Source organism: Hyperolius riggenbachi, chromosome 8, assembly GCF_040937935.1.
Source record: "Hyperolius riggenbachi isolate aHypRig1 chromosome 8, aHypRig1.pri, whole genome shotgun sequence".
NCBI lineage: Eukaryota > Metazoa > Chordata > Amphibia > Anura > Hyperoliidae > Hyperolius > Hyperolius riggenbachi.
Genome location: NC_090653.1, coordinates 65,395,729 through 65,408,672, shown reverse-complemented (window position 1 = coordinate 65,408,672; position 12,944 = coordinate 65,395,729). Strand labels below are relative to the sequence as shown.

The 12,944-nt window shown below is 42.0% G+C and overlaps 1 protein-coding gene across 10 annotated transcripts in view; it reads left to right on the top strand.

The window, feature by feature from the left end:
• Nucleotides 1-12,944, top strand: part of RYR1 (ryanodine receptor 1) — a 375,187-nt gene that overhangs the window by 126,258 nt on the left and 235,985 nt on the right. For all 10 annotated transcript variants that reach the window (XM_068250552.1, XM_068250553.1, XM_068250548.1 and 7 more), the window contains 6 exons: nt 641-759; nt 2,525-2,658; nt 5,939-6,180; nt 10,111-10,303; nt 11,233-11,449; nt 12,597-12,701. In XM_068250552.1, coding sequence (XP_068106653.1) covers nt 641-759; nt 2,525-2,658; nt 5,939-6,180; nt 10,111-10,303; nt 11,233-11,449; nt 12,597-12,701 — 1,010 coding nt within the window. The remainder of the gene's footprint in view (nt 1-640; nt 760-2,524; nt 2,659-5,938; nt 6,181-10,110; nt 10,304-11,232; nt 11,450-12,596; nt 12,702-12,944) is intronic.

The window sequence follows — 12,944 nt, the reverse complement described above, 5'->3', positions numbered from 1 at the left end:
GACACTTTTGATAAATGTCCCCCAGCAACACCGAGGGGTACTTCAGTTAAAATCCTGAAGACAAAACGCTACAGTAGATCTCTTCGTCTCATCCTGGACGCTACCTGTAGCATCCAGAATTGGCTACATTCGGCAGTTCCATTCCCCCTACATGGGTCAAAATGTGATATGACGATGAAACCATGGGAACCACTGCCAAGGATTGTCAAAATTGCTCAGTGGCAGAAAAGCATTTGTCATCGGCTAAACAAGCTGCTCATCTCCAGTGCAGAAGCTTCCTCTTCCTTTCCGTCTCCAATGCTGCCCAAGTCCATATCCACCAACCACAATGCAAACGTGCACAGTGAGCAAGGTGGCCACTGCACAGGCTGCTGGCAGCATAGTACCGCTGTCAGGCACCTGATCTCCCTACATTGCAGTATTCACAATCTTGCAAATGCTGCACCAGTTTAACCTGCTGATTTGGTGCCCTTCCTCCTGTGGTGCCCTAGGCTATGGCCTAGGGGGCCTTGGCCTAAATCCGGCCCTGAGTATGGCAGCCTCCATATCTGCTTCAGTTGCCCTTTAAAGTTATTGGATGATATTTCTATTTTATCATTCCTCTGTCATATGAGAGCTTGTTTTGGTTTGTGTTTTACAGGCATTCTTGAGGTTCTGTACTGTGTACTGATTGAAAGTCCTGAAGTCCTGAACATTATTAAAGAGAATCATATCAAATCTATAATTTCCCTATTAGATAAGCATGGACGCAACCACAAGGTAAGTGTGCATTGTGTCTCCTGCCTTCAGTTTTCATTCCATATGTTATTCCTTTCCACAAGTTGCTTTACAATGTCCTATGAAGAGGAGGTTTGCTGATATTTCATCTGCATGTTTTTATTTCACAGTGTTCTTTTTTATACGTTACACCTTAAAGGCCAATTATACATTATGTATATTATATGTATGTATTTTCTTGTGTGAAGGTGTATTGTTTTTATTGCTCACTTTAAAGCAAGGCTGAACAGGGTGGCATAGTGGGTAGCTCTCTTGCCTTGCAATACTGGGTCCCCGGCTCGAATCCCAGCCAGGTCAACATCTGCAAGGAGGTTGTATGTTCTCCCTGGGTCCATGTGGGTTTCCTCCGGGCACTCCGGTTTCCTCCCACATCCCACAAACCTACAGATAGGTGAATTGGCTTCCCCCTAAATTGGCCCTAGACTATGATACATACACGACTACACGATACATACATAGACATATGACTATGGCAGGAATTAGATTGTGAGCTCCTCTGAGGGACAGTTAGTGACAGGATTATATACTTTGTACAGCACTGCATAATATGTTGGTGCTATATAAATACTTAAATAAAAAAACACTGAACCGGAAGTAAACATATGTCATATTTAATTGTAGGTAGAGTTATAATGATAGAGCTTTCTTGGGGTCTTGTATTCTCATGTTTAATTTAAGGGCTGGATTCTAAATAGACTTCTGGTAACTTTTCAGTACAGCTAGGGCTGTATTTGACTGCTGTTCCACTGCCTTCTTTCCATAGATAAAAGCACCGGTTTATTAACCCTTGCAATGAAAGAGCTCAGAAAAATTCTTAGTTGGATTAGTAATCTATGTACCCATATCCATGTTACCACATCACATGCATTTTCAGGGATACTTTAAAGTCCAAAGTCAAGAAACTTTTTATTCCGAATAAATTTATTAGCACTGGATTTTATTTGATCAGGAATGTAATAGGGCAACAGACACCCACGGAAAGGGTTTAAAAGTGGGTATTAAGAAAAACCCTGAGTAGTCTGTATAGCCTCTTTAGGAGTTACAAATCCTGATTAGAACAATGTGAATAACGTGTAAAATTAAAATCATATGTTTCGTAAACAAATATGGAGTGTTACTTAAAAAGAGAATTCCATACAATAGTACCTAGACCAGGCATGGGCAAACTCGGCCCTCCAGCTGTTACGGAGCTACAAGTCCCACAATGCATTTGCCTTTGAGTCATGACTGTGGCTGTCAGACTCCTGAAATGCATTGTGGGACTTGTAGTTCCATAACAGCTGGAGGGCCGAGTTTGCCCATGCCTGACCTAGACCTTTAAATTCACTTCCTGATGTCATCCTGAATCCTTGAATGGAAGAAAACGGTCCATGTACATCTGGAAGAGCAGAGCAATTGACTTGCTTTGAATCCAATGTTATAATGAAAGTGCACATGGTTCAGAGGCACCAAAGTGAAATAAAATTATTTAAAAAAAGTTCAAACATAAAAGGACGTAAAGGTAAATTATCTCCTCTTGCGGAAAAAAACTCAATGTAAAGTTAAGAACTGGCACTTTATTGATCCAAATGAGCAAAACTCGCATATATAGCAACACATCTCTCGGGACTAGGTTCCCGCTTTAGGCATATAAAGATTGCAAAATCTCCAAAGAACCATAGTAGAGCCTAGAGCCTCAGGCTAAGGTGGTGTCAGATGTCCTTGTACACTCTTCCTAAGCATGTTGACTTCTTTTTGCTTACTGCAGGTTCTGGATGTCCTCTGCTCTCTCTGTGTATGTAACGGGGTGGCTGTAAGATCAAATCAAAATCTTATCACGGAGAACCTGCTACCACGAAGAGACCTCCTTCTCCAGACCAGAATGGTCAACTATGTCACCAGGTGAGAGGATGCTTTTTTATTAGCAGACTTCTTCATTTTTGTTTCTAAATTTTCCGAGGCACCCAAAACTGCAGTTTTCAAGGACACCACTTTCTAAGTACATTCTTTGAGTTGTATATTGATTTTCCTAATAACAGCCTTATTTAGGAACTGATTTAAGAAAATAAAATCCTTGAAAGAGTCCAATTTAACTTCTAGTGTGACACACAGACCCTTGTTCAATTCACTTTTTCTTCTAAGCTTTCTCCTAAAATATAATTTTTCCGCCTCTGTTTAAAATAACTTTTCAGGCTTCTGCAATTCAAAAAGCACCAAAAAGTAGGTGAAAAGTGCTGTCAGATTGATTCTGAATATTTACCTTATATACTCTCGCATAAGCCTACTTTTTCAGTACAAAAAAAATGTGCTGAAAAGTTACCCACTCGGCTTATATGTGAGTCAGTGGAGCAGAACGGCTGGTGAAGCAGGTTTTGTTACTAGCAGTGTAGCGTGAGGATCTTTCACTAGTGATCCTGCTCTTGCCAACTGGCTCCCTGCTGTGTCCATTCCCCCCCCATCCCCTGCAACATGGTGTGCAGAATGCACTGCTCAAGACTACCTGTGTCCCCTGGCTTGTGGAGCAGAGCATGCAAGCAACATGTCAGCGGTGCAATGATCAGGGATTCTTCCTGTGTGGCAATCACTGTCTCGTATGTATAACACCATATAGTGGCATCTTGAGACACAGCTGTATGATCCTTGAGGCACATCTGGTTATGGGGAGAGGGTATGACTTGTACTGGGGGCACATCTGGCTACTGTGGAGGGGGCTATACTGGGGAGGGGGCTTATGTGTGAGCCAATCACTTTTTTCTGGTTACTGAGAGAAAAGGGGGTACAATGGCTTATAAGTGGGTCAGCGTATATGCGAGTATATATGGTACTTGCTTGAAAATGGACAACATTTTTAGATTTCCACAAAATTTTCAGGTACTCTCCGACTTTTCAGCCCCCCCAAATTTTCAGACTCCCACAAATTTTCAGACTCGTGATCTAGAATGTGCATATACAGTATATGGAGTGCAAAAAATATGTACAAGTCATCCAACCACATGGAATTATACAAATTCATAGGACTTTTGGGTTACTAAGATAACTGGTGAGAGACCAAATGGTTAAGGGTTGTTTTATGAGGGACTTTCTATTACTCTAGCCTTCTTGTTTTATTTTTCCCCTCCTACTTTTTCTCTCCTTTCTATTTCTATTTTTCTTCCATCATTTGTTCTTAAAGGATACAAGAGGCAAATTATATATATAATAAAAAAAATTACTTACCTAGGGCTTCCTCCAGCCCCTAGAATCTTATGTGTCCCTCGCTGCTCCGCTCTCCACCAGTCTCCCAGGGTCCTCTCTGCAGTGGCCGCAGACTTGCTTCCCAGCGCTGGGGAACGTTATGTGCAGGCATAGTTACTACTACCAGTGATAGGAGTGCGCCCGCAAGCGGTGCTGCCGCACACTCGTGCATGCGCAAAAGCCGCAGACCTGGCTAGGTTGGTGGCCGCAGCGGAGGGTACCCTGGGAGATTGGTGGAGAGCAGAACTGCGGCGAGGGACACATAGGCTTCTAGGGGCTGGAGGAACCCCTAGATAATAACATATGATTTTTTAGAATTCATCACATGTATCCTCTAAACCCCCCCCCCCCCCCCAATTATTTTTCTCTAATTGAATGACAATTATTTTTTTCGGACGGAGATGTCAACATGCCTGGAATAAGAGCAAGCTGATGAAGCTTACTTTGTACCAGGCTGAAAAACCTGATGCTAAGATGTGTGTAAAATTAAAAAATTATATATTATATATTTCTCACGTAAGAGAAAAAGTGACTTGAATGAGGGCCACAGTGTCATCAGTGGCAAAATGGTGTTTTCAGCAATCTTCCAAACCGTACTGAAAGCAAGATGAGAGCAATGTTAAAAAATGAATTACAAAAGCAGTTATAACTGCAAAAGATATTTTTGGTTGACACTTCCCGGAATTTTTCTTTGTTTTATTTTTTTTTCTTTGAAGTTTAAATGAAGCGAATAAGATGACCTGTCAATAATGTGTAAGCAAGATTTTCAAGGAGCCTAGTAGGGTTGCCAGGTCGGCTGATGGAGAAAACCAGAAAGGGGGTGGAGTTAGGGGCGGAGTCAGAATCACACTTTTATGTAGAGTGGGGCTAAGCAATGGGCTTTTAAAAAAATGTTTTTTACAGTATTTATATCGCACTGACATCTTCTGCAGCACATTACAGAGTACATAGCCATGTCACTAACTGTCCTCACCAGTACATGCACATAAGAGACCACTTTTCACCAGTAAATGCACATAATAAGAGGCCGCTTTTCACCAGTAAATGCACATAATAAGAGACAGAGCAGAAAACTATTACAAAACTGGAAAACTATGCAAATAATGCAATGCATTTATGGCGTTTTTGCACAGTGAAGTGGTCGATTTCTTGCGGGAAGTTTAAAAAAAAAAAATTTTTCCCACCAAAATTTTTTTATTGAGAACAATAAAGTGGACATACATAGGCATAAAGTTAAAATATAAATCTGCGCATACATGTATGTACACATTTTGAGCAAATATAACAAATATAACAGTATAACAGTATAAATTGCGTTGTACAATAGTATGAATTCAAGTGTAAAGTATAGTAAGCAGCGGGCTCAGGCGAGATTGAATGAGATTGAAAGTCACGCCTGGACTATACGGAGGGGAGATAGAGCGGAGCCAATGCACACAAAGAGCGGAAATACAACCAGAGAATTATGGGTCACTCACTCACCATATCTCCAGACTCCTGACCTTACCTTGCTTCCTTCGCAGATGCAGAATCGCATTGCAAATGACGTGAGTGACGCACGTCATGCGTGCGTTGGCAACGCAGCGTTGGCGTTGCCGTAGCAACGTCGGGAAGCGCATGTTCGGGGGCGGTACTTAAGCTGGCGTAACTTACGCCGCGTAAGCTGGCTGGCTGTGCCTTTGACTGACAGCCAGGCAGCGAATCAGCGGTCGCGCAGCGCTGGCGGACGGGTGGCGGCAAGTGGCAAAAGGCATAAAACCGGACATCTTAATTGTCCGGTTTAACATGCCTTTTTGGACAGGACACAGCGGCCAAAAAACGGACTGTCCGGTCTAAAACCGGACACCTGGCAACCCTAGAGCCTAGGGTTTATCATAAATGAACTTTCCTTAACCACCTACCATGTACCGTACCCCTCTGGTAATACTGATTATCTTTTGCATTTCAGCATGAGACCAAATGTCTTCTTGGGCACATGTGAAGGTTCCACACAGTTCAAGAAGTGGTATTTTGAGGTGATTGTGGATCATGTGGAACCATTTGCAACAGCTGAGACCACTCACTTGAGAGTCGGGTGGGCATTGACTGAAGGCTACAGTCCTTACCCTGGAGCAGGGGAAGGTTGGGGTGCCAACGGAGTCGGTGATGACTTATACTCTTTTGCTTTCGATGGTCTTAATCTTTGGTCAGGTGAGTCAAATGTTAATGATTAGTAGATGGTGCTCTATTTTGAGGAACAATGTCTGCATGCATTTTGTTCATTGGGCTGGATGCTTTCCTGAAGCTGCAGCCTTTGAAATATTAGATTGCACCTGTCCAGTCTTGGGTCCTTCTCGAGTTTGTCAGTGATGGGTACTTTGTTCTGGCCAGCATGTGAAGTTCTTTCTCAATCTGAGATGTCTTCAGTGGTGGGACTCACAAATGCCACAACAAATGTAACAACATTTGGGTCCTACAACTAACTTGTTCATCACATACCAGTAATGATCACACTTTTTATTCTCTCTAAAAGCCTTTTTTATGGTAGATGATTCATTGTCCCAAAACAGATTGACACTTTCCGAAAAAAAGTTGCACAGAATACGCTGGGTGAAAGATAGGATTTACTCTTGGAATATCATCACGAAAAGGATTTTGATTAGGCACAAGGGACGCACAGAATAGGGCTATCACTATTACATTTTGGCAACAAGAACATACAGTGCCAGGAATGTCACTCTAGAGAGACATCATACAAAACATGCTGCTGTTGAAGTTTGAGGACAAGTTTGAGAATGTCTATATTACAGAACTGGTCAGCCTGTGGCTAACGTGGTATAAAAACCTCAGACAGTACCTGTTTTGGGCCTTGGGGTTATTTAAGTTTGAGAAAAGCTTGGAAATCATTTATAAACAGTTGTGGTGTACTAATATTAAATCTATATATGTGCCAAGGGATTCGTGAAACAATTTTTCTTATACCATTGGGTACACGCTTTAACAAGGGGTACATGACAAAATAATGTTAATAAACATTGTGATATTTGGGTGGGTTAAAACAGCAGAGAGGTGGTATGGCTTTTCTACCTGCAAGCACTTGCAGAATCTTTTTGTTTTGGAATTGCTGCAGATCGAGCTCTGATTTAACTAGAGCAAGTACCAAATCTATTAATCTCCCCTTAGATAATTCTGTTACACAGATTATATTTAAAAAGCTGCTATTAAAGTATAACCACTTAAAGAGACACTGAAGCGTAAAAAAAATTATGATATAATGAATTGGTTGTGTAGTATGGATAATTACTAGAACATTATTAGCAAAGAAAATATTCTCATATTTTTATTTTGTTATATAGTGTTTATTATAACATTGCATCATTCTCTAATATTTGCAGTTTACACACTACTCAGCATTCTAAATGTTTATTACAGAGCAGGCCAGTAAACTTTTGAACTGTCCTCTGGAGAGAAAAAGAAAATAGTGTCTGTCAGTTGAGATAACCAGCTTCAGAAGACAGAGCTCTCTGAGACTTTGAAAGTCGTGGAGCTCAATGGCTCTTTTGCATAGATAACTGGAGTTTCTTACCTCTTCCTGTACTGGAAACAATATTAGACTTACGTCTCTGCTCCTAATGTTTTATTTCTTATTTGTACTACACATACAAATCATTATATCGTAATTTTTTTTCACTTCATTGTCTCTTTAACCATTTCTGCCACCCGGACATAAAGGGAGGGGGGACACCAAGAGCCCAATAGTGTGATATTGTATAGAAGATAATTAATAATGAGTAATATAACAATTTAATACTCACAAACCAGGGTTACCATTAGGCAACCACTGTGAAGGCAGGTGGGGAGATTAACCTGACCCCACTCAGGATTAAAAGTCGCTCTCTGTAGATGGGAAGAAGATGGGTACAACCCTCCACCAAGGGTGGACTTAGCAATATGTAGAAGCTTTCCAGAGGCACCAATAGAATAAAAGTCACTTAAACGAGCTTAAAACCGATGGGGCAGTGGTGGACCTATCCCATCCATGCAGACAAAGCAAACAAAGGAAGGACTGTGGCATCAACAGTCAAACAACAATTTTATTTATACTCCACAGTAAAAATAGGCAACGCGTTTCACGGGCTCAATCCCGCTTCATCAGGCCAATCAAAAAGGAGCAAAAAAGGAGCTCATGACAGAGGCGCTCAGTGTGGTTTTGATGCTGTTAAGCTGTATGCTCCTTTTTGATTGGCCTGATGAAGCGGGATTGAGCCCGTGAAATGCGTTGCCTATTTTTACTGTGGAGTATAAATAAAATTGTTGTTTGACTGTTGATGCCACAGTCCTTCCTTTGTTTGCTTTGTCTGCATGGATGGGATAGGCCCACCACTGCCCCATCGGTTTTAAGCTCGTTTAAGTGACTTTTATTCTATTGGCGCCTCTGAAATGCCACCCGGACATGATCCTCACGTCCAGGCGGCTGCTCTGTTGCGGTGGCGTGCTCCCACGCGCGATCACGGGCTTGCCCCCGTGCTGTCCCCCGGTAGCCATGGGATCAGTGAATGGGAACGTGGTTCCCAATCACCGATCCATGTACCCAGCAGAAAAACCGAAGCTCTCTTACTAAAGGCTTCAGTCTTTCTGCAAAAAAAAAGTTTCCCCGTCCTCCTTGTGCTTCCGGTGATCGAGAAGCACAAGGAGAAAAAAATAAACTCAAGGTGGCCATCTTGTGGCCAAATAGTAAAATTACATCTACATATTTTTTACATTACAATTTACACATATAATAACATTAAAAATGAACTGTTTATTTCCCATACCAAAATATTACCCAAATAAAATTTTTAATGGAAAAAAAAATTACATTAAAAAAAAACAAAAAAAAAAACATAAATATTTACCTAAGAGTCTGAACTTTTTAAATATGCATTTGAAGGGAGTATACTACGAACATTTTTTAAATTATAAGCTTGTAAATAGTGATGGCCATACATTGTGATAGGGACAAAATTTAAATGGTGTCATAACCGAGACAAACGGGCAAATAAAATACATAGGTTTTAATTATGGTACCATGGATTATTTTAAAGCTATAATGGACAAAAACTGAGAAGTAATTAATTTTTTCCATTTTTTTCTTATTACGGTAATCCAGTTAAAATGCATTTATAAAAAAAATAATTCTTAGCAAAATTTACCACCCAAAGAAAGCCTAATTAGTGGCGGAAAAAACAAGATATAGATCAATAAATTGTGATAAGTAGTGATAAAGTTATTAGCGAATGAATGAGAGGTGAAAATTGCTCTGATGCATAAGGTGAAAAATCCCCACGGGCTGAAATAGTTAGAGTAGCTGTAACTACATATAGTGGAATGCTCAGGATACCCAATTTTATGTTAAAGCGAAGGTCGGCATCTACTGCGCCTGTGCGAAAACCACTTGGGGTCGCGCTGACATGGTCTGGAGTGTACTGCGCAGGTGCAGTAGTTATGCGCCTGCGCAGAATACTCTAAATTATGCCAGTGCAACTGTCAAGCAGGCGCCGTAAATGCCCGTCGGCATCTGCATTGGAGGGGACCCCCGGGCCACCGACTGAGAGCGGAGCTGCGGCGAGGGCACAGGACAGCAGCCAAGGGCTGGAGGAAGCCCCAGGTAAGTATATTTTTGTTTTTTAATTACCTTGCAACTGTCCTTTTAATATCCTGGTTTAAGCATCAGAAACACTTCCAAAAGCTATATATTGCTGTATATTGGTATGTAGCTCTGCCCTCCAAGTGATGCCTAGCCTAGGCTGTTTACCTATGCGAAATTCTGCCCCCCCCCCCCCCCCCGAGCATTCTGGGAGAACAGGTATTATCTTTACTGGCTTTAGAACTCGCAGTAAATTAACATTTTAACATATTTTGACCACAGTTCCTTTTTAAAGATAAAGAGTAAACTGGATTGTTCAGTACATTCAAAATAAAATCTAATATAAGAAAAACAACCAATTGTGTTTTATAATCCATGTTGTAATCCTGTAGTTTCATGATAAAAGTCTAATTTCTGTGACTCCACTATTCTAATGGATCTTCCCTCTCCATGGACCACGGCTTCAAGAAACCGGTATGATATGTTTAGTTATTGTTCCCTTTTGTATATAACAGGTCGGGTGTGCAGGCCTGTAGCCTCCCACAACCAGCATCTCCTGACAGTTGATGATGTGGTCAGCTGCTGCCTGGATCTGACGGTGCCAAGCATCTCATTCCGCTTCAATGGACATCCGGTACAGGGCATGTTTGAGAACTTCAACTTGGATGGGCTCTTTTTCCCAGTTGTCAGTTTCTCTGCTGGAATAAAGTGAGTAGATAAGGCTCAACATTTTTTATTTTAAGTTAAAGGGACACTCAAAGAGAAACTCCGACCAAGAATTTATCCCAATCAGTAGCTGATACCCCCTTTTACATGAGAAATCTATTCCTTTTCACAAACAGACCATCAGGGGGCGCTGTATGACAGTTTCTTGTGGGAGGGGTTTCACCACAATATCAGAGGACCTTGGTACTCCTGGCAGTTTACTGTCTGTGAACCTTGTTGCATTGTGGGAAATAGCTGTTTACAGCTGTTTCCAACTGCCAAAAAAGCATGCAGCAGCTACATCACCTGCCAACAGTAAAAATGTCACCATGTAATAAATGTCAGAATGTAAATCAGGGATTTAAAAGATTTTACAATGGGCAAACACTGACTAAATCATTTATACGTAATTATTGTAAAAATGAAGCACTTTTTTATTACATTATTTTCACTGGAGTTCCTCTTTAAGCCAAGAATAAAAAAATAGTTTTACTTTCCTGGGGCTTCTACCAGCCACCTCTAGCCACCCTGTGCCCTCGCAGTCACTCACGGAGCCTTCGGTCACCTGCCGCCAGCTAGTTTTGTTTTTTCTGACAGGCTTGGCCACGCTTTTTCTCTTTGCATTCCCGTCCGCAATAGCGTCCTGCACCTATGCAGGATGCTATTGAGGACGGGAACATGAAGTAGAATACGCGTGGCCAGGCCTGCGCAGAAAGCCCGCCGACTCCCTGTCAGGGAAAATGAAACTAGCTGGTGCCGGGGGATCGGAGGCTCCATGAGTGACTGCGAGGACAGGGGACAGCTGCAGGGGGCTGGTAGAAGCCCAAGGAAAGAAAATCTGATTTTTTTTTATTCCTGGCATAAGCTTCCCTTTAAGGGTGTTGCTGGTGTCATGAAGACAGTCCATTTATTCCTTTATCTGTCCTTTTCAGAATCCGCTTCCTTTTGGGAGGACGCCATGGTGATTTCAAGTTCCTCCCACCTCCAGGTTATGCTCCAGTCTATGAAGCTCTCTTGCCTAGGGATCGCCTGAGGGTGGAGCCAATTAAAGAGTACAAGCATGATGTAGGAGAAATCCGTAATCTTCTTGGACCGACTAAATCTCTCTCTCACACCTCTTTTGTCCCCTGCCCTGTGGACACTGTACAGGTAGGTGCCGTCATCAAAACATACACTGGATACAGTGGTGTACTATACACACAGAACATGAGCATGATAACCTCCATACAGTATAGTATAACTAACTTATTATGGGAGCTCAACCACTAAACGAGCACGTCACAGCAGTTGGCGTGAATGCGGCGGCTCCCCCAGGAGATCGCATGTGCCGATGCACGCACATCTCTGCTTGAATGACGGAGCTCCACTCCGTCATCGGTCTCCTAGCGGCGAGATGCTAAATCGCTGCTAAGAGACTGTTAGACGGAGAAATCGCCATCTATTTACACTGTACCTCCTCGGCAGCGATGTACTGGGGCAGCCTAGGTGACCGCCCAGAGTGTTGGGGGGTATTGGTGTGGTGGGGGGGGTTGCAGTATCGGGGGAGAGTGGGGATAGAAGTTAACAACTCACCTTCAGGGATCCACCACAGCCTTTTTCTTCTTCCTCTCCCGGCACGATTTTTACACCCTCGCCCTGGGTGCAATTTAGCCTAGAAACTGCCCTGGACTGGTCATTACTGAACGTTCTGTCCTGGTGTGGAATATTCCAGTGCTTATAGCTTAATAGAATCCCAACTTTATTGAAACAGGTAAAAGCCGTACAGCCTGGTAGCTGACATGTTTCAGACTCGCAGGTCCTTAATCATATCACAAGTTCATGTTAAAAGCACAACCCAATATAAAGTCTAAATCACACCCCTCACACAGGTGGATCAAATGAAACACTCTCCCACCCACACTTGTGAGTGGGAGAGTTTGTCATCAATAAAGTTGGAATTCTATTAGCCATGGACTTTGTGCGGAACTTCCTCCTTTCTACTGTCTTTATGGGTCAAGTCGCCTAGTTCCAGCACGGTCCTAGTGTTCGAGGTGTAGCGGATTTTACCTATTATTCCAGTGCTGGATGGGGAGCTATTTTGCTTTTATAACAGCCGCATCAACATGAAAAAAAGTTTTGCTTGCGAAATTTCACTTTCTTCATGCATTATGCAAAAAAGATCAATTGCTCATTGGCATCAGATATTTATGGTTAACTTATCTGCCTAGCATGTTTAGTAATGTAGATACAATACAATACATTATTTATATGCTGCTGAGTTTTTGTTCTTGAACAATTATCTTTTTTCATTGTTTAGATTGTCCTTCCTCCCCACTTGGAAAGAATTCGTGAGAAGTTGGCAGAGAACATCCATGAATTGTGGGCCCTCACCAGGATTGAACAAGGATGGACCTATGGACCTGTATGTTTTCCATTTAACTTTGCTGTTTTCTTACTTTCTGTTAATTTTTTCACGAGCTTTTAGACCCTAAAAACAAGAAAAAACAACAACAACATACCACAGAGAGATCTGCAGCAGCTCCTGCATTCAACTCACTATATGTGTAAATATATAAATACAGAGGGGCTACAGCACACAACAGGAAAACAGTGACAGGGGCTCTTGGTTACGTTTTAACGCGTTTAAGCACACCAACTGCGCCAA